The following is a 27,256-nucleotide window of genomic DNA, read 5'->3' as shown; positions in this document are numbered from 1 at the left end:
ATATATATATATATATATATATATATATATATATATATATATATATATCAATCACACAACACTGCTAACATTACAGAAAAGACACATGCACAATACACGACAATGTCGTCAGTTCTTACCCAGGACTTTTCGTCTAAGGTCACGTATTGTTTGCATGGCCCGAATCATTAAGATTCCACAGTATGTCAGGCTAAGTTGGTGGCATACTGGTTCATTCTAAAGTGAATTCTGTGCTAGTTCTGCACTAATTCTGCACTAATTCTGCACAGCCCAGATTCGCTCTCTGATCATGCAATTTGTAAGCTGCACTTCAACAAGCTGCAGTGGCTGGACCATTTGTCAAAACTTGTTGTGAGCTCCACAGAGAGCTGCAGCACACTCTCAGTGAAATACTAGCTTGAAAAGACTAACCAAAGGTGGACTTTATACCAGTCTTTACTAAGGATCTCAAACGGTTCTTTAAGTCAACACTAAAATAAAAGACTAACGCCGTGTCCTAACCAGACGCAATAAGATTCCACCGACAAACAATTTGGTGGTAGTAGTAGTAGTAGTAGTAGTAGTAGTAGTAGTAGTAGTAGTAGTAGTATGAATGATGAGCACTGCAGCAAAAATCTGCCTCTGTGCCATGTCATTATATTCATACACATTAAATGTAAGGTTGACCAATATGACAATATAATCGTATATACCTTTGCGCTCATACAGACGCAGCGAGTATAAACCAGGCTTCACACATTCCACGTAGAGAGAATTGATGTTCTATATTGAAATGCAGGGCTCAAAAATAGTGGCTTTTGCACCGGAGGAACATTTTCATAGTTCCTATGACTGTTGGCAGATGTACCCGCTTTTTGGTATGTTCGCACCGCAGGAACTAGGAATGATTTTAGATATATGAATGCCTAAAGGACTAAACGGACTAAAGTAGCTCCTACTGCAAAGTAGGGTCTAACCCAACATAATAAGCCTTTATCACGGTCCACGTGTTGTCAAATCCACCTCTGATTAGTAGCGTAAATGAATTTCCACCTGCATTATCGTCAATGGACGGACACCAGTTTTAAGAAGAAAATTAAATAATTAAGTTGAACTTAACAATAAACGTCAATATGTAAAACTGGTCATTTAGACTTACATCCTACCCTAAAATGTATGTCATCTTTTATTTTATCGTGTAACATTATCGAGACGAGATTGTCAGCGCTGCCCGTGTTGCCAGTCACGAGATTAACAAGCAGCACAAAACTCAAGTTACTGTCAGAGGAATAATCTGATTCAATTTTATTTTTAATGTTATTTAGCTTATTTTTGCATTATATTACCACCCATTTTTATCTACAGTATAATGCTATTCAATCATTGCACTCAAACACAGAGGATATGACTCTTTTACATTCAAATCAGTTATTTTTGTATAATTGTGCATGGGCTGGAAATATAACTTCAATTTGATCTAATTTCTGGCATTGTAAAATAAGTGCATAAAAAAAAATTAAAAAGTTTTCCCTAAACCTTTAATTTAATCGCCCAAAATACTTAAGCCGTAATTAAAAAAAAAATCAGTTTTTTCTAATTCTAATGCTCTTTAGCATATGTTGTTTGTATTGTGTTCTTGCAGATCTGTAAAGGTAAACAGACTCTAGAGTATTGCATACACATACAGTATGGCTACAATATTATGACACCTTTTTTTCTTTGTTTCACAACACTCAATTAATGATAAACTGATACACTGATGGTAAACTGAGGTTGGTTTCTTTAGAAGTATCTGTGCTGAATTCTACATAAATAAATCACAAAAATCCTGTGCTATTGGCACAGCTATTGATGCAGGCTACAGAGGACGTTTTTTTTACGTTATTATTTAAAGCTTCTGCTGTGTTCTGGTGTAGAGATGATGTCAGAACCCAGAAGACAAATTCGCCAGTGGTTCCTTCAAGATTTTCCTATGGAGTTTTTCCAATTTATGGGTAAAATAAAACCAGTGGTAAACATAACTTGACTTTGACGATACTTTGATTTTTTTTTCCTACAACAAACTGCACATAGCCATTAAAATAATCCCCAAAAATTATTTAGAAGCAGTTATATTTATTTTTGCAAACATACGTTTATAATAAGTAACTAGATAAGATGGTATGGGGTGTGAGTGTGTACAGTTTTAGCTGTAGAACGTAGGGATGGGCGATATATCGAGTTTGTACGATATATCGATATATTTTTTAGAAACGATATGGAATGAAGCAATACCGTTTATATGGATACAGTAGTTTGATACGAGCACATCTGAAAAAAAGCAGAGGATGCAGTGTGAGCTGCTGCAGTGAAAGTACATAGTACAATTTATCCTAAACATGTTATATTAAGGGCTTCAAAATAACTGGTAAGATATAGTTAATAAGTTTAAAGCAGCTTGCCCTGCCAGATGCTCTGACAGATCTGTTGCTGACTGACAGATAAATACTTACTCTGTTTAATGTGTTTGATATGTGGTGCTTTCTTCAGTGCTTAACTTACATTTCACAGGTATATTGTCTATCTGTAAATGTTAGAAAGTCAAACAAATATGTCCATTTCACTGTCAGGAGAGGCAAACTGTCTTCGCTAAAATTCAAGCTTCTGTGAATGAGCGCCGCTGCGCACCAAACAGACGAACCACAATAGAATAGTAGCACAATAATTGACTAAAATATACATATTGCTAAAATATTTGTTCCTGGAGACAATAAATATGCCATATGTGGAATTTTAAACCTATAAGTATATTTTTATGAAAGTGACCATTATAATGGGGTAAACAAATGCAGGCTAATGTAATTAGTTTGTGCTTTTGTTATTTTAGCCTTTAGTCAATTTAAAAAAAAAGCATTATTTAATTTTTTTGATTGTAATGTTACAATGTTAGAATGTAATGTGATTTTAACCACTTTTTTGCACATCATATATTGCATAGCCTACATTAAATTCACTATATTTGTTTCCATATCCTTCAATATCGACATTGTTTGTAGGATATCATTGGGTAGGATGTGAAATCGTACTGGTTACTTTCGTAACCTCGGTTCCCTTAGAGATAAGGGAACGAGTACTGCGTTGCAACCGCTATGGGAAAACTCCTTTTCTCGAGAATATTGAAGCCTTTATTTTAAAACGCATTTGCTACAGCACAGGCGAGAGCATCAGACCCACGTGAGTGAGCTGATAGGCTGTGCTGTGGGCAACTGCACGAACCAATGGCGGATAGACAGAAGCGCGCGAGCCAATCAGGGCGCTTGGCGCTCTGTCACTGTCAAGCGCGCGAAACTACACGTGACCATAACATATAAATACAGATAGAATCCGCCATTTGACAGGTATAATCGACTGAAGCGACAAACCTGCCATAAGAAAAATAGCACGGCAAGGCAACGCAGTACTCGTTCCCTTATCTCTAAGGGAACCGAGGTTACGAAAGTAACCAGTACGTTCCCTTACGAGAACGTTCTCTCGTACTGCGTTGCAAACGCTATGGGAACGTTTCCATTTAAAACGCCGTGCTATTAATCTTTTGGCCGCTCTGACTCACCAGAGTTCCGGGAAGTACAGAATAGCCAGGATAAAAAGAGACCGAACATCGGGCCCATCAATTATCCGTAATAAAGACTGGCCAGAGCCAGTCATTTAACCCACAAGGTGATAGCCGTGTGTTTAATATCAAACTAGTCTGGGTCAGCAGAGCCAGAGTCTAGACTGAAAAGACTGTAACTGCAAAGCAGGGACATTAAAGTTATAATTCATCGGATCTGGCCAGAGCCAGTCACTTAGCCCACAAAGTGAAAACCGTGTGTTCAATATCAACTAGACTGGGTCACAGAGCCAGTGTCTAGACAGAAGAACTGTAGCTACAAGCAAGGGCATTAAAGCTATAATTCAACAATGTGGACGGAGCGGATATCCGGCCGCCGCACATATGCTATAGATGGGAATACCCAAGTGACCATGGTTCAAAACTAGTCTGGATCCACAGAGCCAGAGTCTAGACAGAAAGAACGCATGTCTGCAGAGCAGGGACATCCAGCTTATAGAATCTCACAAATGTGGACGGAGCGGACCAGCCGGCCGCGGCACAAATGTCTTCAATGGGAATACCACTTGACCAAGCCCACGAAGAGGCAACACCTCTCGTGGAATGAGCTCTAACACCTATGGGACAAGAGAGGCCCAGTGAGGTGTAAGCCAGGGCAATGGCGTCAACTATCCATCTGGACAGTGTGGTTTTAGTGACCGGGAGGCCCTTGGATCGGCCCCCGAAACACACAAAGAGCTGTTCAGACTGTCTGAAAGAGGCTGAACGCTCCAGATAAATTCTCAAAGCTCTGACTGGGCAAAGCATGAGAGAATCGCTATCCTCCTCGGAGGAGGGGAGAGCTGACAGAGAAATAACCTGGGCTCTGAACGGAGTTGAGAGCACCTTAGGAACATATCCATGTCTTGGCCTAAGAATGACCTTGGAGTCATTAGGACCAAACTCCAGACAGGAAGCGCTGGTAGACAGCGCCTGTAAATCCCCTATTCTCTTTACTGACGCCAGTGCTAGAAGCAGGGCGGTTTTCAGAGAGAGAGACTTAGGATCAGCTGACTGAAGTGGTTCAAAGGGAGGTCCCTTAAGAGCCCGCAGGACCAAGGAGAGGTCCCAGGCCGGAACAGACGGTGGCCGAGGCGGGTTAAGCCTCCTGGCGCCCCTGAGGAAGCGAACTATAAGGTCGCTTTTTCCTAAGGAGGCCCCGGCTTCCAATACGTGAAAAGCAGCAATGGCTGCCACGTACACTTTGAGAGTGGAGGGGGAGCGACCCGCGTCCAACATCTCCTGTAGAAAAGACAGTACTCTTGGTACTTCACAAGTGTATGGGTCGAGGTCTCGAGCTAAACACCAGCTGGAAAACACTGACCATTTACTGAGATAGAGGCGTCTGGTAGACGGAGCTCTAGCTTCCTTTATAGTATTCAGGACGCCCTCTGGGAGGTTCTGGGGTACCCGTTGAGTGGCCATACATGTAGGGCCCATAAGTCGGGACGGGGATGCCAGATTGTCCTGTTGGCCTGAGTCAGGAGGTCGCGCCTCACTGGGATTGGCCACGGGTCTGCTACAGACAGCTGCATCAACTCTGGGAACCAAACCTGGGTCCGCCAGAGAGGAGCTACTAATAGCACTGCGCTTTTCGTGTTCCTGATCCGTTCGATGACCTGAGGGAGCATCGAGACCGGGGGGAACGCATAGAGAGGAAGGTTGGGCCAGTCGTGGGCCAACGCATCCCTGCTCTTTGAGAAAAAGATTGGGCATTGACAGTTGTCTTCTGAGGCGAAAAGATCTACTTCTGCCTTCCCGAAGACCTCCCAGAGTAGGAGAACTGTCTGAGGGTGGAGAGACCATTCCTCTGGGGGAACTCTGCCCCGAGAGAGCATGTCTGCTCCTGTATTCAACGTGCCTGGCACGTGAGCTGCCCTGAGCGAGCGCAGATTGGTGTGAGCCCATAGCAAGAGCTGTGAGGCTATGGCAAACAGGTTGCGGGACCTGAGGCCGCCCTGGCGATTTATGTAAGAGACCACCGACATGTTGTCCGTCCGTACCAACACGTGGTGTCCCGCCAGGTATGGGAGGAATGTTTTTAGGGCTAGAAAAACTGCTCTCATTTCGAGGCAGTTTATGTGTAGGCGTTTCTCCGAGCTCGACCAGAGGCCGGAGGCAGGCCTGCCCTCGTACAGAGCTCCCCAACCGGAGTTGGAGGCGTCTGTTGAAATCATCCTCCTCTCTGAAACTACCCCCATGCTTACGCCCTGCTGGTACCAGCTGGCGTTTTTCCAAGGGGCCAGGGCTTGAACACAGCGCTGGTCCACCTTGATAATCAAGTGGCCTGAATGCCAGGCGTGGGGTGGCACCAGAGGAGCCAGCCACAGCTGAAGAGGACGCATACGCAGTAGGCCTAGTTGGAGTACTGATGATGCAGAGGCCATCAGGCCAAGGATCCTCTGAAACGTTCTGAGGGGTACAAGAGAGCCCTCTATGAACGATGCCGTGAGCTGCTGAATCGTTAGAGCACGGGCCGGTGTGGGCCATGCTCTCATAAGTACGGAGTCGAGAACTGTTCCCAGGAACGTGATACGTTGGCTGGGCAACAGAACACTCTTTGCAACATTGACCCTGAGCCCTAGACATTCTAGATGGCTGAGGAGCCAGGCTTTGTGAGTATGTGACTCCGCCTCTGACTGGGTCAGTATGAGCCAGTCGTCGAGGTAGTTTAGGATGCGCATTCCCCGCTGTCTCAGGGGGGAGAGAGCTGCATCCATGCACTTCGTGAATGTACAAGGCGCTAGTGCCAGTCCAAATGGAAGAACTGTGTACTGGTATGTCTGCCCCTCGAAGGCGAATCTCAAGAATGGCCTGTGGTGGGGGTTCACTTGAATGTGAAAGTAAGCGTCTTTCAGATCTACTGAGAAAAACCAGTCGCCTGGGCGAATCTGCGTCAGGATATGTCTGGTCCAGGGCTCCAGACTAACTTTTTTTATTAGGAGCGCTGTAGCCCCTGACTTAAAATTTTAGGAGCGCAAGCAGAAAATTTAGGGGCACACCTTCACATTTTCCCCCTAAATAACTATTACAGACAAATGCTTTGATAATAAATAGATTAAGCGTACAGAAATTATGGTGCAGTTTTATTTTAAGATCACAGGGCTCCAGACTAACATCTGAGGGCCGCGGCTCTAAGTTCTACAGAAAGTATTTGGTAGCACTGTGGGATGACAAAGCACTGAGCTAAATTTGAGGTGTATAGATAAAGTTAAATTTAATTATTATCCTTCATAATGTCTTAATATTATTTCAAAAGCAAAATGAGTGACAAAATAGATATTAGGGAGTGAAAATAGCCAATAAGCACCCTCAGCAGCTGTTTACAATGGTAATTTAGTCTTCTTTTTTTAAAAAAAGTGTGAGTTTTCCTACTTCTTGAAACTTTCAGTTTTATAAATAGAGACAATCTTTAAAGGATGAACAAAAATGTTTTGGTCGACACATAAAAAAATATATATATTTTAATAGGATATAGTTTTGAAGTGCTGTAAAAAGATGTGTAGGCTACTTTCATAACCACAGTATACCATAGTTATAGTTATGTCTGGTTCAGAATACGCAATTTTTTTGTCTGTTACTATAGTCAATGTATCAGATTACACGATTTCGAGTCTCGACTCCTAAAAATCTTGTCATGTCCTGGACAAGAACACATTGCTTTACGACCAGTCATCTCGAGCCGTCTCACACACATATTCACTCGCACATGTACACACGCACGCACACACTCTCTCACTCTCTCTCTCTCGCTCGCTCGCTCACTCACTCACTCACTTGCGCGCGGGCGCACACACACACACACACTCATTCACTCGCGCGCACACACACACACACACACTCATTCACTCGGAACCCTTCATGGAGGACCGTTAAAAAATTAATTGTCGTGATGTCGTAAACAAAGCATCGCAGACGCGACGTCGGTTGTCGCCCACTATGAACGAGATGAAATTTACTGGTCGCACATGTGCGACTGGATGTAAAATTTAGTCGCACACTCTCAAATTTTGGTCGCAAAATGCGACCATTTGGTCGCAGTCTGGAGCCCTGTGGTCGTGAGCATTCTGAACGGCCGTGACATGAGAGCCTTGTTCTGATGTCTGAGATCTAAAATGGGTCTCAGGCCGCCGTCTTTCTTTGGAACAAGAAAGTATCGGCTGTAAAAACCTGACTCGCTCAGAGAAGGGGGGATCTTCTCGATGGCCCCTTTCGCCAGCAGACTTAACACTTCGGTGCGGAGGACATGACTCAATGTGCCCCTTACCGTGGTTTGTATAACCGCGCGAAAACGCGGTGGTCTGCGGGCGAACTGAAGCGAGTAACCATGCTTTATGATGTTCATCACCCATACTGAAACTCCGGGGATAGCTTGCCAAGCTAGAGCCCGCAGAGCTAGAGGCATTATCATATCTGGAACACCCAGAGTGGGGGGCTCGGACTGACATGTATGCATGTGAGAAATTATGCTCGATTTGTGCTTTGTGTGGGTCGCTGTTAAAACAGCGTTTGTTTGCAGGGGTGCGTGACATGTGACGGGCCCATGAACTGCATTTAGAACTGCTGCAGCCGCCTGAACTGAAGAGGGAGCCGTGAGCAGTAGTCGAGCGATTTTTGGGGCTGGTCCGGCCGCAGCGGGACAGTGACCCCTCTTTGTGCCGGTTAGGACGGTTTCTTGGGCTCGTGATCGAGCGTCAGCTTCGGCCGCGGGCCCTGGCGCTTAGGGAACGGGAACCGTTTCGCTGGCTTCATGTGCTTACTGGTCTCAGCCGCTGGGCGGGGCTGGGGGACCTGGGACACCACTTTCTCAGGTCGCGGCGTGCTCTTGGGGCGCCGTTGGACTGAGCTGGAGCGCTTTGGTAGAAAGTGTCTCATGGCGCTGGAAGCCTTCTGAGCTTCAGTGAAGCGATCGGCGAAGCCGCTGACAGATGGGCCGAAGAGACCTGAGGCTGTGACGGGCGAGTCGAGGAAGGCAGATTTATCCGCGTCCCTGATCTCGGTTAAGTTTAGCCAGAGGTGGCGCTCCATTACCACTAGGCTGGCCATATTGCGGCCCAGGGCTTGAGCGGTGGTCTTCGTGGCCCTCAGTGCCAGATCCGTGGCACTCCTGAGGTCTTTAAATGTGTCTGGGTCCGGGCCTGACTCATCCATGGAACGGAGAAGTTTGGCCTGGAAGGCTTGAAGCGTCGCCATGGCGTGAAGTGCAGAGGCGGCTTGACCGGCGGCAGCGTATGCGCGGCTGGCAATGGCCGAAGTAGTTCTGCACGGCTTAGAAGGGTGCACCGTCTTAGACCTCCAACTACCTGCAGTGGGGGGGCATAAGTGTGCAGCGACCGCTTCCTCCAGTGGGGGGAGAGACACATATCCTTTCTCTTCAGCGCCGTCAACAGTGGAGAGCGTAGAAGAGGCAGATGAGCGCGTTCGCGCTGAAAAGGGCGCGCGCCAGCATTTTGTGAGCTCTTCGTGAACCTCAGGCATAAATGGAGCGGCGCGCTGACGAGGGGCCTGCTGGCGCCCCGGCAGGTACCATTCATCGAGGCGGCTTCTGGCGGGCTCAGCTGGAGAAAGCCAATCGAGTCCCAACTCGTCAACAGCGCGAGACATGACACGGAGAAGTTCGGCGTCAATGCTCGCTCGAGTATCAGAAAACTCTAGCTGAGAGGGGGGGGGCGGGGTCCGCGGAGCCCGACCAATCCTCGCTCTCAGATGCCGCCATAGAAAGTGCGTCATCGACGTCATCCGGAGATGCGCCGAAAGAGACGAGTCCAGCCGCTTCAGACGAGGGGCGCTGCTCGCTCCGAGAGAACAGGACAGGCGAAGAAGGCGTGGGCGAGGCACGAGGAGAAAGGCCCGGCGTGCACTCGCTAAACTCACCGCGCTCAGGACGCCTCTGATCGCGCCGCTTCTTCCTACGGGGCTCGTGGGGCGCCGAAGACGGAAGGTGGGCGGAATCGGTCACCGTCGAAGACAGCCTTGAACGGAGAACGGAGACAGGCATCCCGTCGCAGAATTGGCAGCCGCCTTTCATGAGCGCTGCCTCGGCGTGCTCAGGGCCGAGGCAGGCCGCACACTGGGTGTGTCCGTCGGATGCATGCAGGGAGACCCCGCAGCTCTCACAGATGGAGAGAGGCATTATGCCGCGCTGTGAAAACAGCGGTTTGCTCTTTTAGATAAATATGCAATGAAAAGGATATAATTTTTCGTCGGATGCCACAGGGAAACGCTCAGCTGGCGAGATGCCGGGATGCGAAGCTGTTCCGCTGGACGGCTTTTCCACGACGAGGGCTTCTTACGACCGGAGAAAATCAGCGACGAGGTGAGTCGAGCTGAAGGAGATTAAATCTGTCAAATGGCGGATTCTATCTGTATTTATATGTTATGGTCACGTGTAGTTTCGCGCGCTTGACAGTGACAGAGCGCCAAGCGCCCTGATTGGCTTGCGCGCTTCTGTCTATCCGCCATTGGTTCGTGCAGTTGCCCACAGCACAGCCTATCAGCTCACTCACGTGGGTCTGATGCTCTCGCCTGTGCTGTAGCAAATGCGTTTTAAAATAAAGGCTTCAATATTCTCGAGAAAAGGAGTTTTCCCATAGCGTTTGCAACGCAGTACGAGAGAACGTTCTCGTAAGGGAAATATATTTTTTTTAAATAAATACAGGTTTTCTTTATCCAAATAGAAAAACGTAGAAAGTACTGAGATATATCGTATATCGCCATTTAACCAAAAAATACAGAGATATGATTTTTTGGCCATATCGTCCAGCCCTAGTAGAACTCTAGTATTGTGAAGTTATGAATACCACAGGCCTGATTTTTTCAGGCCTGAAAAAAAAAAAAAAAAAAAAACACATTATAAAAAGCAAAAACCCATAGGAAAATCTTAAAGGAACCACTGGCTAATTAGTCTTTCTGGCTCTGATGTCATCCCTGCACTACTCTATAACCATATACATATACGTAAAAACTTCTCAGTTTAAACAGTGTGATTGTATTACAAATGGTTCAAAGAGTAATAAATTATATTAAAATAAATTGTCTCTCTCTCTCTCTCTCTCTCTCTCTCTCTCTCTCTCTATATATATATATATCTCTATATATATATATATAGAGAGAGAGAGAGAGAGATAGATAGACAATTTATTTTAATATCATTTATTACTCTTTGAACCATTTGTAATACAATCACACTGTTTAAACGGAGAAGTTTTTACGTTATTAAATAGTAGCTTCGTTTTAAAGGGTTAAGTGTTACTGTCAAAGTAAAGTATAATCGTTGGTTATTGGGTTTTAGTCATAACTAGCTGTGAATTATCAGTTAAAGGTATTAGGCCTGAAATTTCATTTCAGTAGTGTCATTTATTTTACATTTTTGTGTGCAGCAAAAAACCTTAAGTGAACAAAGTTTTTGTTTTAGTTAATTTTGTGAATAAATGATATACACAGCACGCATGTATTAATAACTGGTAGTAATTGATTCTGTGCTCTTACCTCCCAGTCTAAATAATCCCCAACATCCTCAAAGTTGGTGAGCAGAGACACTGAGCAGAAGAGGCGCTGCAGCTCGTCCCTCGTCATGGGGGGAAAGCGACTGTCTTTAAGGGCACTGTGAAGGGGACATGAAGATGAGATTTAAGACAAAGCACGTCATGGGAGCAGTATGACAACCCCAATAGTATAATTTGCATTAAGGTAACATTTTAGATTTCATTTTTATTTATTTGTTTGCTTTATGCCAGGGGTGCCCAATCCTGTTCCTGGAGATCTACCTACCTAGAGTTAAGATCCAACACACCTGACTAATTATCAAGTGCTCCTGAAGATCTAAATTAGCTGGTTCAGCTGTGTTTGATCAGGGTTGGAGCTGAACTTTGCAGGAAGATAGATCTCCAGGAACAGGATTGGGAACCCGTTTTATGCCATGTCAGCATCTAAAGGTGGTCGCACACCGGACGAGAAGCGCAGAGTCGCGTCTAGTATCGCACACCAGATACTCACACTCTGTTGTCAGTTTGTGGTCAACAATATTGTTATGTTTTACAGACATCATGAAATTAAGATTACATATGTACTGTACGATATGTATTGTACTGTACTATGTACCTGGTTCCTCCAGTAGGTGGCAGCACACGACAGTGAATGTAATCACGAAAGGCAAAAGTTACATAATGCTTTCGCACTGAGGTTAGTGTACGAAAAAATATGGCACAGAAAGATTAGAAAGAACTAAATGTATTATATATTTCTTCCTGTATGTTTAGACTTTATTCAAGCTGCAAAATTATGAATGTAAAACTAAATGTATCTTGCAGCACAAGGTAAAACCAGTATGTACAATGATGTTTTGGAACAAAAATAATGTAATTTAAAAGAAAACAATGTTAATGGCGCTCTGGATTTTAAACAGCCTCCTGAATTGTAGCTGGGCGTCGTGGACAGAGGCCAAGTGGAGCCACCAGTGTGCGTACAATCATAGAAAACAATGTGTTGAAATTTTAAACATGGCCAACACGACAAGGCGCTTCTCGTTCAAACACACAACATACGTTAGCTTCAGTTTGCATTACATTTGTGTGTGTGTGTGTGTGTGTGTGTGTGTGTGTGTGTGTGTGTGTGTGTGTGTGTGTGTGTGTGTGTGTGTGTGAAAGAATACCACTGAAAGTTTTATCTTATGTCTATGTTAGTTTTTAATTCCAAACAGTCCAAATCACAAATGTGGCAAATAGTGACAGATCTCTCTTAATACGACAAAAATGGCTTTATTCACCACATCGCGTCTGAACGCATCTGGAGTTGGAGTTTAGAATCAATAATGCTATTACAAGAAAGACAGCAGCGGTAAAAAAATTGTGTTTATAACGCTAGGACTATTGCTATGGAGCCAGATATTTAAAACAGCCTTTATCACTTACTGGTTTTATATAATATATATATATATATATATATATATATATATATATATATATATATATAATATATATAATATATATATTATATATATATATATATATATATATATATATATATATATATATATATATATATATATATATATATATATATATATATATATATATATACACACACACACCTAAAGGATTATTAGGAACACCATACTAATACTGTGTTTGACCTAGGGATGGGCATAATTAATCGACGATCGATAATCGATCGTTAAGAATTTCGTCGATCACGTTTATTTGTTATCGATTAATCTAATGCAGGTTGCGTTGCGTAGTGTGAGTCATTAAGCAATGGAATTAATTTTAGCGCGGAGGTACCTGTGCATCCCGGCAACGTCAGTCCCCTCAGAGCGGGTGTTTTCAGCGGCTGACTGGCTCTCACCAGGTTGCGGTCGCATCTGATCCCAGATCATGTCAACATGCTTATCTTTCTCAACAGAAATCAGTGGACTGGTGCAGAAGTTCTATGGGAACTTCATGCGTTTTCTCAGATCGGATAGCTATCTGATTTATCAAACCGATTCCATTTACACCCGGTCATATAAATGTGTTTTTGCAAAACGGATATAAATCCGATCTTGAATTCCCGCGCTACATATTTAAATTGTTGCACGTCCGAAAGCAACTAATATGAGCTGCATTTTATTGATCATCAGCGAAAATTTCTAAATCAAAGACTGCAACAATATTGCGGCAACAGCCCTGGTAAGATCATTTCGGTTCTTTACTTTTAATGAAGATGATTGTGTTTTGATGAATGACTTTCACTTTGATTTGTGATAGTTTGCACGTTGGCTTGAATAGATGCTCATCTTTGGTGATGCGTGTTCCAGTAACGCCGTCATATCTGGCTATAACATGACATATAGCTAAGGGCCTATAAAACGCTCTCACATGTTTATTTCTTAGCATTTTTGGGATAAGTCAAATTTACATATGTAGTTTCAACAACCAGATGCATTTACTCTTGTCCAGTTTCGTCTGGAATGCGTCTCAGATCTCCTCCTGAAGTGGTTTGAGCGATCGGGTTTAAATCCGCCTCGAATGCGTTTCGGAGGGCATTTACATTTGGTCTTTTCACGATCGGATAGCTATCCGATCATAGAAAACGGATGAAGTGGCCATGGGTCTCTGTTTAAGAGCGCCGGCTCGCTGTTCCGCTGTTTTAGAGCACCGCAGGGCATCTTCAAGTCTAACGTTACCGAACATGCAGTTTCACTTCCACAAGTTGATCTTCTTGTAATAAAGATCTCATCGAGGACAAACAAACTGTATTTTTGTATTTTCATTGCATTTTTAATTTATAAAAAGTTGAAGAAATAATGAATTTCAATATAAAAATATTAATGATTAATCGATAGTCGATCGTTAATTCTCCCGACGATCGACTAAGAAAATTTAATCGAATGCCCATCCCTTTCGCCTTCAGAACTGCCTTAATTCTACGTGGCATTGATTCAACAAGGTGCTGAAAGCATTCTTTAGAAATGTTGGCCCATATTGATAGGATAGCATCTTGCAGTTGATGGAGATTTGTGGGATGAACATCCAGGGCACAAAGCTCCCGTTCCACCACATCCCAAAGATGCTCTATTGGGTTGAGATCTGGTGACTGTGGGGGCCATTTTAGTACAGTGAACTCATTGTCATGTTCAAGAAACCAATTTGAAATGATTCGAGCTTTGTGACATGGTGCATTATCCTGCTGGAAGTAGCCATCAGAGGATGGGTACATGGTGGTCATAAAGGGATGGACATGGTCAGGAACAATGCTCAGGTAGGCCGTGGTATTTAAACGATGCCCAATTGGCACTAAGGGGCCTAAAGTGTGCCAAGAAAACATCCCCCACACCATTACACCACCACCACCAGCCTGCACAGTGGTAACAAGGCATGATGGATCCATGTTCTCATTCTGTTTACGCCAAATTCTGACTCTACCATCTGAATGTCTCAACAGAAATCGAGACTCATCAGAGCAGGCAACATTTTTCCAGTCTTCAACTGTCCAATTTTGGTGAGCTTGTGCAAATTGTAGCCTCTTTTTCTTATTTGTAGTGGAGATGAGTGGTACCCGGTGGGGTCTTCTGCTGTTGCAGCCCACCCGCCTCAAGGTTGTGCGTGTTGTGGCTTCACAAATGCTTTGCTGCATACCTCGGTTGTAACGAGTGGTTATTTCAGTCAAAGTTGCTCTTCTATCAGCTTGAATCAGTCGGCCCATTCTCCTCTGACCTCTAGCATCAACAAGGCATTTTCGCCCACAGGACTGCCGCATACTAGATGTTTTTTTCCTTTTCACACCATTCTTTGTAAACCCTAGAAATGGTTGTGCGTGAAAATCCCAGTAACTGAGCAGATTGTGAAATACTCAGACTGGCCCGTCTGGCACCAACAACCATGCCACGCTAAAAATTGCTTAAATCACCTTTCTTTCCCATTCTGACATTCAGTTTGGAGTTCAGGAGATTGTCTTGACCAGGACCACACCCCTAAATGCATTGAAGCAACTGCCATGTGATTGGTTGATTAGATAATTGCATTAATGAGAAATTGAACAGGTGTTCCTAATAATCCTTTAGGTGAGTGTATATTATATTATATTATATTATATTATATTATATTATATTATATAGAGATGCACCGATTGATCGGCTGGTGACCGGAATTGGCCGATTTTCACGTGATCGGCCGTAACCGGCGACCGGCCGGTCAGTCTGACAAATGCCGATTTTATGCCGGTCATATGCACTCAGGCACCGCATGATTATTAACATCGCGGAACATCAGAATCACACGTGCACACGGAACACACATGTAGGAAACCTCGTGAATTACGTCCGTTCAGACCGCAAGCGCGTATTTTTTTTCAGCGTGCATGTTAATCGATGAGTGCTTTCACAACGGGAGCGGGAGCAGCGCGTGAGCGTCAAGCAGGAGCGTCGCGAGCAGTGAAGCGCGTGTTTCGGCGCCGAGTCTATTTGCTGCACTGCTCACGCTCAATTAAAGGGAAAGCACACTTTTGATGGATAAAATAGCCTAAATAGGGTTTCACAAAAAAGCGCCCAAAATGCACAGAATTTGCGTGTTTTAACAAGAACTGGAGTAGGCTATGTCATAAAAGAAAACGAAGACTAATATTTATAGAAAATGTACCCATTTAAACTTGTTTTATTATTCAGTTTGTACAAGTGATTGCAATAGGCCTGTGTGTGAGTGCTTTGAGAAATATCTTTATACTGCAAGGCTATTTATTTTTTGTTTATATATTATTTTATTGCCATTCCCTGTTTTCATACAGACGTTTAGTTTGCTAAATACATTTATAAAAAATTATTGGATATTGAATGTGAAAAGGAAATTGTTCTTCCATAACACTGCACTTTAGATGTTTGAATTACCCCCACCTAGAGTAATTTATATAGTTCTATTTTATAGCGTTTATCTGTTCAAAAAAATATGTACTATGCAAATTGTTAAATGTTCTATTACAGAAAAGATATAAAATAAATATTTGTGAGTGCTGTAAAGTGGTTAGAAAAAATTAAATCGGAATCGGCTAAAAATCGGTATCGGCAGGTCAAACTTAATGAAAAATCGGAAATCGGAATCGGCCCAGAAAATTGTAATCGGTGCATCTCTAATATTATATTATATACACACACAATAGTAATTATATCAAACCTATTGTGAATAGAACATAAGAGCTGAAGGCCAGAGTTCTTTAAAAGATATTATTTGTAATAATCCGGTTGCACATCATCGGCCTACATCGCAAGTGTATAAAAATAGAGTAAACCAAAAAATGCCAAGGTATAAATCCAGCCTCTTTTAGAATACCATTATGAATAAGCCCTACATTTCCCAAAAAGAGTGAAAATCTGTTTGGCATGTTGGTTAAGGTTTGATGAATAACAAATGTGTCACCTTATTTTTCCAGGTTCATTTTTTGTTAAAATAAATCAATTCAATTAAAAGTTTGAAATCAAACTTCCCAGCGCCATTGTGTGTAGGGTAAGCTATTTGGGCAATGAAAATGAATCCATATCACTATCCAGCATCCAAGTTGTACATTTAAAAAAAATCAGTAATTCTTCTTAATAATTATGTTGTAAATTTGAAAAATTCATGACATGTATCACTTTATTCTATAAAACCTATTTTGTTTGAATTCATTTTCAGTACATTCAAATAATAAATATTTTATGTTTTGATATCTTACACTCCCAAAATGAGAGGTGACGCAACCACACAAATGAACAGACTAAGAAAACTATTTTAAATGGTATTTTATAAGAAGAAATTAAAAATAAAATACTGTGGCATCATTTTAGGTTTGAAACCTTTCATATAAACAAATTTTATAAATATCAGTAGTTTTAAAGTTGTTGAGATAACTGAAAAACCTTTGTCCGGCAATTTGTATATTCTCAAATATCAGCGTGGCACAACTGCAAACATGGGTCATTTGAATTGACAATGTAATAACAGTAAACATAATGCAGCATCCAGAAACCCAAATTGATCCTTGTGCAGAGAGGAAAAGGTTTGTAGATCTCTCTCATATAATGATAAAAATAACTATTTACAAATGTGGGTAGGTTGGTACACTTTCCATGTCAGACGGTACAACCAATGTAAAACTAGGAAATGCTACTTTATGATAAACTTCTTTATTCTATGTATGAACTTGCTACCATAGGCGAAAGATAATACAGGCATTCAAATAGAAGCCTGTTCAATGTCAAATCAGTTGCATAAGTCGGATGGCGCAACCAGGAAGTCTGGTGGTGCAACTGCAATGAATGTCACTATGAAATAAAAAACATTATTTAAGCTAAATAATAAATTTAAGCTAAGATTGTCAATTTTTTTTTTTTTTTATTATTATTGTTCTAAAATGTTAGGTTTAAGTTAAAGATGTTTTATACTTTCCATGATAATTTTAAAATAATTTTAGATGCCACTATCATATCAAATAAAGAAAAATCAGTCACTTTATTTTTAGGTGTCTTTAACTACCATGTACTCACATATGGGTAGGTTTAAGGGTGAGTTAAGGGGTAAAGGAAGGTTCAAAAGTGTAATTATAGACTATGCTGAAGGTACACAAAGTCAGGCAACACAAACCTATTTCATGACTTGAAACAATATCTGTTAGCACATGCAGAAACGAAAAGAAATTATTTTTTCTATTAATAGATTTATTTTAAGGAAAAATTAGCGGAAAAGTGTAAAGAATTAAAAAATGTGAAGTGTTTGTCATGTTTAATTAATTAATGGTCTGGTTTCTACAAATGTCACTTAAGCCCTAATCGGACGGAATTAACTACAAGTGTAGTTGGAGTAATGTAATTTTACGACAGGACGTCTGTAATAATAATGGCCTATTCGCAACAGTTATGTCTGGTCGAACGATGTTTTAATTAACTTCAGATTGGATTATGTTGGTAATAGGCATTAGTAACTGACATTGTCCGTAATGATTACTGAAATGACAATTTGAACAGGACTAAAATCACTGAGAAGCTCTGGTAATAATTACTTTACCCCACCTCTCCATGTAAAACTAGTCCTGTCAGAATAGGGCTTTGGGAGCAAAAATCTGCCTTTAAACTTTGAGAAGATAAAGATTGACATTTACTGTGATAATTATCGTTATCGACTGATATGAAAATAATTATAATAAAAATTTTTTGCCCATATCGCCCAGAACTAAGCAGCATCAAATATTAATAATAAACAGAGCAATTCCAAGAGGGTCCTCACACCATCGGTGCTCGGGCCTTAAAAAATCGTCCACCCTCTCCTTCACCAAAGACAGGATATGCAGACAATGCTTATCCTGGGAGCCTGGTTTTTCCCAAGGTTTTTCCCCCAAAAAAATTCTCCATTCTGTCACCTTGATGGAGTTTTGGTTCCTTGCCACTATTGCCTTGGCTTTTGGCTTGCTTAGTTGGGGACATTTAATATTCAGCAATATTACTGATCTGCCTTACTTAAGGTGGATGATGATGCAATTTTCTTCTAGAAACAAACTTTTGTATTATTTATGTTATCACTGTAAAGCTGCTTTGATACAATCTGTATTGTAAAAAGCACTACATAAATAAAGGTGACTTGACAATGGCTGTTATAATGGCTCCATGTAGATATCTGCCTCCTAATTCATGCCTAAGAACATTTTCTTAAAAAGACGTGCTTAAAGACATGAATAGTAAATGAACACAAAAAAAGAAGTTTTGTAGTCAACATTTGAAGGGGATCAAAACCTTTCATTAAAGTTATACATGAATTTTGAATAATAATGTCCTTGTCTTAGGACAGCTTTGATGAACTTTGAGCTTGATCCACTTCAAATGTTGACTACTGTATATAAGAGTCAATGCAGTTCTATTGTCAAAGTTTTTATCTTAGACTGTCAGGAAAATTTAGACATTTATGCCTGGCTCACACTACAGGACTTTTAAAATCCTAACCGATTGTAAAATGTGGTTGCAGCACCTTCCCTCAAATCTTTAACATGTTCACACTAAAAGATTTGAAAATCACAGCGCATCACACACTACAAAATGTTAAGATTATCGTGCCAGAGGAAGCGCCTCACGTGATCTCACGCAGCAGATCGGAAGCGGAAAAGCATGTAGGCTAAACACAATATCTGTCCTTCATATCAAGTCATATTCGTGAAAAGGTAGCCGTGACCAAGGAAAGCGAAATCTGTCAAAAATCATCCTTTTAACATTTAAGGATATTTCTAATGAATGGCGTCAACGCTGGTCAATACAATGAATCAATGCCATTGATCATGAAGTGACGCTTCAGCGTTGCCCATGCGCCACATTGCTGCTCAGCTGAGCCTTGTAAGTGGAGCTCAAAGTTCAAATTAAATATTAAAATAATTAACAGCTTGTTTCATTATATCTATCTTTGAATGAATCCTCTTTTTTTTTTTACATTTCCGTTGAATGAACAGGGTAACTAAACCCTAAAACAAATCTTTTAGTTAATGATCTGTAAGACTGGGGCTTTATTAGTGCTGTTCATTGATTTGATTGATCATTAATTTTTTTACATTTGGGTATAAAGTTTTAATTTTACAATATAGGCCAGGGGTCAGCAACCTATGGCACGCGTGCCAACACTGGCACGCGGAGGGTTAATCGCTGGCACACAAGCAAATGCGAGAGAAGTGTATGTATTTTATGCCGTTCAAATGCACTCGGGCTCCCCTCCCATGATTAACATCGCGTAACATCAGCATCACACGTGCACACGGAACGCACATGTAGGAAACCTCGTGAATTACGTCCGTTTCACGCATATTTTTTTCGGCGTGCATGTTAATAAATGAGTGCATTCACACCGGGAGCAGGAGCAGCGCGTGAGCGCCCAACAGGAGCGTCGCGTGAGCAGTGAAGCGCGGGTTTTGCCGGCGAGTCTATTTTGTCTGCGTTGCTCACGCTCAATTAAAGTGAAAGCACACTTTTGATGGACAAAATAAATATGATTTCAAACAAAAGTGCCCAAAATGCACATAATGTGCATGTCTAGTGTGTTTTAACAAGAACTAGATTAGGTTATGTCAGAAAAGAAAATGAAGACTCAAAAATATTTATATAAAATTTACCCATTTAAACTTGTTTTATTATTCAGTTTGGGTAAAAGGATTTGGGTAAAAAATATATATAGAAAATAAATATTTGTGTGAGCTGTAAAGTGGTTAGAAAAAATGAAGTCGGAATCGGCTAAAATCGGTATTGGCAGGTCAAACTCAATGAAAAATCGGAAATCGGAATCGACCTAGAAATTTATAATCGCTGCATCTCTAGTTAGGAGTTATAAATACTATTAAATTGTCTATCTAAATCTAAAACAAATTTCAAGAGAAATATTTAAATTTCTGTACTATTTCTGTTTAAGCCATTATGAAAATGTACAATGTTTGTGTATTTATATGAGTGTGTGTGTGTGTGTGTGTGTGTGTGTCTGTGTGTGTGTGTGTGTGTGTGTCTGTGTGTGTGCGTGTGTGTGTATGTATGTATATATATATATATATATATATATATATATATATATATATATATATATATATATATATATATATATATATATATATATATATATATATATATATATATATATATATATATATATAATGTATGTATGTATGTATGTAGGCTATGTGTGTTGAGGCACAGTGATGAACTCGGAAACTTAAAAATGGCACTTTATGACAAAAAGGTTGCCGACCCCTGATATAGGGTATAAAAACGTCTGAGTGCTGCCCTCTTCAGGTTGAACGATTGAATTTTCGGATGTTGCGGTACTGCCTGACGTAAGCAGGTTCCAGCTCACCACGCCCTTGGTACAAGCTCACCCACACCCTTGGCAGCCCCTGGTATAAAAACATCTTGTTTCGTCAAAACCACTGTAGCGAGTCAGGAGTTGGAATTGCGAGCATTGAAAATGATCAGGATAGCCTATATTAGCATCTAGTTAGCATAGCATTTATATAGTTATTTAGATTATTTTGTGTAGCCTATGAAGTTAATTCGCAGTTAGTGTAGTATTGTTAGAAGCATAGTTAGTTAGTGTCATAGTATTGCATCAGTTAGGAAAGCTTCAAATTAGGGTAGTTTTTAGCATTAGCTTTATCTGTATTAAGTACAGTGGTTAGGATGGGACGTATGTGTAGTGTTGCTGGTTGCAACAGCACTGCTCGAACTGTAAAGCGCCGCTGTGCCAAACGCTGCTCCTCCTGCATGGACTCCATCACTGCAGCGACGTCTTGATGTGAGTGAGCATATATTTTTAGTCACAATTTATGTTAAAGTTAATCCTTGGGTCGACAAACGAACAGGCGCGTTTTACTGGATTTTTTCACATAGCAGCAAAATAGACTTAAAATACTCTGTCATTTATTGTCATATAGACTTAAGAAATATGAAAAAAATAAACAATTAAATGTCTACTTTTCCACTTACAATCAAAATAAAACATTGTGCTTTTGTAAAATAAAGAAAATAAACAGGGTGTGCTTTCTGCCTCTGCGTCTCCGTGAACTTTTTTTTCTGGAGTGCGTCTCTAAACTTACACAAAAGATAGAGATGTCAGTCGTTCTCATGGCAACTCATTTGCGCCTACAGAGAGCGCGCGCTATTGAAGCGAGTCTCAGGTGCACGCCCCCCCCCGCTCAGTCCCGCCCTCTGTTCGTCCCCTCTATCTCCACTGGGCTCTGCCCACTTTCCCAGGATTTTTCAAATATTGGCAGTGGGTGGAGTCAGGCTCTGACCAGGGGTTTAGTTACCCTTTAATGACTCACTTAAAGACTGTCCCTTCCCGCCACCTAGTGGCGTAACAATGTAACTGGACTGAGTGACAGCCTGTCTAGAATACGCAGAGATCAATGCCAATACTGGTCAGCAGAAAGCCTCTTGTAAAAGTGAAATTCGAGGAACTAACTGTTATAAAACAATGGCCTAACAAGCTCATTGTCAGGTTTATGTTGTGTTTATTATATTATGTGGACCTGACCCTTATTTTGACATTGTATCTTCATTTTACTCCAGTTCGTTTTAACATGCATGAATTTAGTTTCGGTTTCATTACGGAACATGTACTCGTCTTCGTGCCTGCTGACCACAGCGTAACACTTATTTATATTGCGCTGTTGAGTCACTCAAAATTACCTCAAGGGAAATTCCTCCACCATGACAGCCCTACTTGTTTCTTATTGGCTATTTTGACAGTACTGACGTAACCACAGTCTTGCTCATCCCGATTTAAAATCCTAAATATCAAACATTTTTGATGTGATCGGGGAGAGCCCGATTTGTGTGAGAGCAGATCAGGAGGTGCAAGATTCGATCTGTGAATGCCTCACATTTCCAGATAATCTGCGCCGAACATCGGAACCAATCGAGGTCATCGACAAGATTTTTTCTCCGATTTTCGGGAGGGGAAAATCAGGGATAAATCGGCCTTAAACTCCTGTAGTGTGAGCCAGGCATTAGGAAGTTAACGTACTGTAGGATTTACCATGCATTTGTTTGTGATTGGATCAATTTAGACCACATTCATGGTCAATCTAAATACAAATATAGATCTGGATATGATATAGATGGTAATGCTAGGTGTAAAGGGGGCCATTGTTTGTGTATGTGCACTGATTATACCATTACTAGTGATATAACATTATACTGGTCAGAGCTGTGTTTCCCAAAAGCATTGTAAGCCTGGCACATGTGGTCTCTTCAATCTACTTAGGCTTATAATGCCTTTGCAAAATGTGGCCCATGTTGTTTAATCAGCCAATGTGTGGGTATTTGGAGATAATAGGTGTTATTATCTTCATGGTTGGCCGATTAACAGTAGTGTTATGAACTGAAAAGTTTAAAAAAAGTTTCCATTTAAACAATTTTGTGTACATTGTATTTGCTAACATTTACCTGTATTTAAGGGACAGTAGAACAAACAAATGAATAGTCAACACTGAGAGCACACTAGGGAATGGGAATGAATATATATATATATATATATATATATATATATATATATATATATATATATATATATATACACACACAAGGAAAAGAAAGATCCCTGTCATGCATTTTGAATTTCTATTTACTCCTAAGTGAAGAACAAAAAAGAACTTCGACATGAGTGTATCGGAGCCTTAATTCTTCATCATTGCCTCTTTAGCCCATCCCACTTGCACATTATATGGACAGACCAAAGAACTACTACTACAGACTGCTCATTTAAAGGGGTCATGAATTGAGAAATCAAATTTTCCTTGATCTTTTGACATAAATGAGGTCTTTGTACAATAAAAATATCCTGCAAGTTTCAGAAATCTAAAGTTCCTCATTGAAGTATGACATCATAATGTGACGAAAGACAGAAGATCCGCCTCTGCAGAAGATCAATGCCTACTTCAACATTGCCTCTTTAGCCCCGCCCAATTCACACGTGTCATGTAGTAGTAAATATGAGAAAGAGAGAGATGTCAACACCGGATTACTCCAGCAACAAAAATTATATAGAGATGCCTTAAAAGATTGTAAGACATTCTGCAGTGCAAAGTTGTGGAAAAAAACAGTCTTTGCATTGCCTTCCTTGTAGAGATGCACTGATGTATCAGCCACCGATATTTATCGGCCGATTTTTTATCAATTTACAACAATGGTTTATTATTTAACTACGTAAAGGCACTAAACTGTTTAATGTCTGCTACATAATCCAAGATTGATCCATAATCTAATATTCCTGCTGTGCTGCTGTCTGCGTTTTAATGTTAATCAAACAACAAAGGACAAAAAAATAATAATTATATCGCTCACTACTCGACTAAATAACTTTTGTAACTTTCATAAAGATTAATATGTACGGTATGTATAGGACCCTATGATTTCAGCAATGCGGAAAACGCGGACGGAATCACGGAATCCAGTCATAAAAACGTCTCTGGTTACTGTTGTAACCTCGGTTCCCTGAGAGTCAGGAACGAGCCATTGCATAGCAATGCTAAGGGAACTCTTCCCCATCTCCAAATTTCCTGAAACTATGTAAAGGCATGTTTCCTGAACCAGTAAAATAACTGGCCAATTGTTGCAAATATGCAAATCACATGCAAATGTTGACAATCCCTCGGGCAGTATAAAATGCGGGGGAGCGACAATTGTATCAGAACCTAGACTGAACGCTTGCACAGCTGATGGAGCGGCAAACACGACGGCATACACGGTCTCGTTCCCGCCTCTCAGGGAACCGAGGTTACAACAGTAACCGGAGACATTCCCTTTTAAAAGCGGTCACTTCGACATTGCGTAGCAACGCTGCGGGAACGGTGTACAATTCCGGCATGAGTAGCGAAGATCAGCCCACCAATCACGGAGTAGAATAGCACACAATTCAACAAACAGTGATGCCGCTACGAGTGCTTACAGCTGGTAGGTGGACCTAAACCAATGGCAAGCTCAGGTACACCAATATCAGATCAGCTCAAGCGAGCGGGCTGCACTGAATACAATCCAACTTGTAAAACCTGCCGAAAATGTTCTGTAAAGACCAACAAGCCACAAAACATATATCCCATAAAACATATGGACGTGCCCTTAGACCAGGCCCATGAAGAGGCGATAGCCCTCGTCAAAGGAGCTCTGATGTTGAGAGGGCATTCCTGTCACTGGCTCGCATAAGCCAAAGCGATAGCGTTCACTATCCAAGTGTGAGCGTCTCTGCTTAGAAACTGCACGTCCCTTAGCACAGCCACCGTAGCACACAAAGAGCTGGTCCGATTGTTGAAAGGCAGCCGAGTGGTCTATGTATCCCCGCAAAGCCCAAACAGGGCAAACAACGCTCTGAGCATCACTGTCATGCGAGATCGATGGCTTAGAAGACAAGGCAGGTATAGAAATCACCTGCGCTTTAAAGGGAGTAGAAAGAGACGTAAGCATATAACCCAGTCTAGGCCGGAGAGTAACACTACAGTCATCGGGTCCAAAGCAAATACAATCGCAGTCCACCGAGAGCGCAAGTAAATCTCCTATGCACTTAGCCGAAGAAAGTGCAAGAAGCAAAGCAGTTTTGAGAGAAAACTCCTTAACAGCGATAGTTGCCAAAGGCTCAAAAGGGCCTTCAGAACCAGCGCTAGGTCCCATGGTAGTACCGAAGGTGAGCGTGGGGGATCTAACCTCCTCTCCCCCCGAGAAATCTGACCACTAACCCATGTCTCCGCAGCACCGCCATCGCGTGCAGTGCGGAAGCCACCTTGTCCACGGAGGTGTAGGCCTTGTCAGCAAGGTGGGCGGTCAGTCTGCACAGTCTCCTCGACGGGGGGCATGACATCGATGGGGCCCACGCAAAGTCGACAGAAGGAAGCCATCGGATGCGGTGAAGTATTTTGTGTTCGTCTTCAACGATGGCAGAATGAAGGATAAGATTCTGACGCAATTGTCGCTCCCCCGCATTTTATACTGCCCGAGGGATCGTCAACATTTTCATGTGATTTGCATATTTGCAACAATTGGCCGGTTATTTTACTGGCATTATCCTATAAGGTTTCAGGAATGAGGGAAGAGTTCCCTCAGCGTTGCAACCCAATGTTGAAGTGACCGCTTTCGAAAGGGAATGGAATTTACTGTAAATGCGGAATGTTAATGAATTTGTCAACGTTTTGATGAATAAATAAAAAGTAGGTCAGTACAATGAAATAAAGTCGCGATATAGACTAGTCTGAATATTGAGCCACAAAAAGAGCATTTAAATATGAATCCTGCATGTTCTGTGTTTCTGTGTGAATGAATGGCACAGACATGCGGTTTTCATTTACCTCTCACACACTGAAGCACACCTGACACACTGAAACACACGTGACGCTCACTGTGTTTTTCAGCCTCTGCTGCCTCACTATACGAGGACATGAATCCATGAACTTCAAGAGTCACTTTGTGAGCATTTTACCATTCATTTGAGAAAATCTATCATCATATCATAAACACAAACTAGAAGGTCTTCATGGTAACCCGCCAAAATCAAAGTTCAGTTTAACTTGTAATTGTGACAGAAATATATTAGTTTTACAGTAGAATTTAGCTCAATGTAATGATAATATATGTATTTTATTTATACAGTGAGGAATATGCAGTGTAATTTTACATTTGTTTACTTTATATCTGTACCTGAAAACTGTTAAGCACTGTTTATTTCATATGTATTTTTGTTCTTTTGTATTTATGTAGGCCTGCTGAATGCTAAATAGAGCCAATCCATGTTCATTAGAAATGATTTGATGATGCAGCAATAAACTAGCTAGTATAACTTAATGCATGGTTCCTTTGAACTTTGCGGGTTTAAAACATGATCAAAACACCATCTATTTTAATGACAAAAGTTCAAAAAAGAGAGCAAGTGAAAAATATTGGTATCGGACTCTGCCAATAATTGTTTGTTAAAGTCAGTAAGCATGGCTGAACTATTTTTAACAAAGTTCCAGATTGCGTCAGTAAAGACACTTTGTCTGTTTGTGCAATTTTTAAATGAGAAACATTTTGACACAGGCTTTTCAGAGACTAAAAGATGATGCAGTGCCGACTATAATGGATCCGACAGTAATGCGAGTATCAATGTTTTAACCATGTGTAACTATTGCTTTGTTTGTTAAAGATCGTTTGATATGTACTCATGAATATAAGAATGACAGTGCGACAAATGATGGTACATTCATTCATACTTCATTTATACAAAACCGCAAGTTATCCTGTCAACTATAAGGGTGGTAACTCCAAGTACTTAAACTTTATTTGTCACTACAATATGTAATAATGTAATAAGCATATGTAATATGCATATATGTTTCACAGTTGGCAAATGTTTCTATGCAACAAGATAAACACCTTTCTGTAGTGTCTTCATTTTTACACTAATATAAATGTAATAAAATACAATACTACCTCACAAATACATAATGAATAAATATAAATAAAGATGATTACCAAGATGTCGCAGACTGCAGTATCCTTGGTATTTGAGGAGTAGGTTCGTCTTCTGATTCGGGTTTAGACTCTGGCTCCAACATGTATGGCGAACATCGGAAGTTTTCAAAACAATTCCACACGTGTAGTGGGTATGTTGAAAATTATTTAAATATGCAAAACTGTTACCCAAGTTACTTCCAAGTCTTGAA

At 41.2% G+C, this 27,256-nt stretch overlaps 1 protein-coding gene across 2 annotated transcripts in view; it reads right to left on the bottom strand.

Annotated features, from left to right (window-relative positions):
• ammecr1 (AMMECR nuclear protein 1) overlaps nucleotides 1-27,256 on the bottom strand; it is an 80,306-nt gene that overhangs the window by 19,391 nt on the left and 33,659 nt on the right. For both annotated transcript variants that reach the window (XM_081390640.1, XM_081390641.1), the window contains exon 3: nucleotides 11,096-11,210. In XM_081390640.1, coding sequence (XP_081246766.1) covers nucleotides 11,096-11,210 — 115 coding nt within the window. The remainder of the gene's footprint in view (nucleotides 1-11,095; nucleotides 11,211-27,256) is intronic.

The sequence above is a fragment of the Scardinius erythrophthalmus genome (genome assembly GCF_964197995.2).
Source record: "Scardinius erythrophthalmus genome assembly, chromosome: 17".
In the NCBI taxonomy this organism is placed as follows: Eukaryota; Metazoa; Chordata; class Actinopteri; order Cypriniformes; family Leuciscidae; genus Scardinius; species Scardinius erythrophthalmus.
This window is presented reverse-complemented; position numbering and strand designations above follow the sequence as displayed.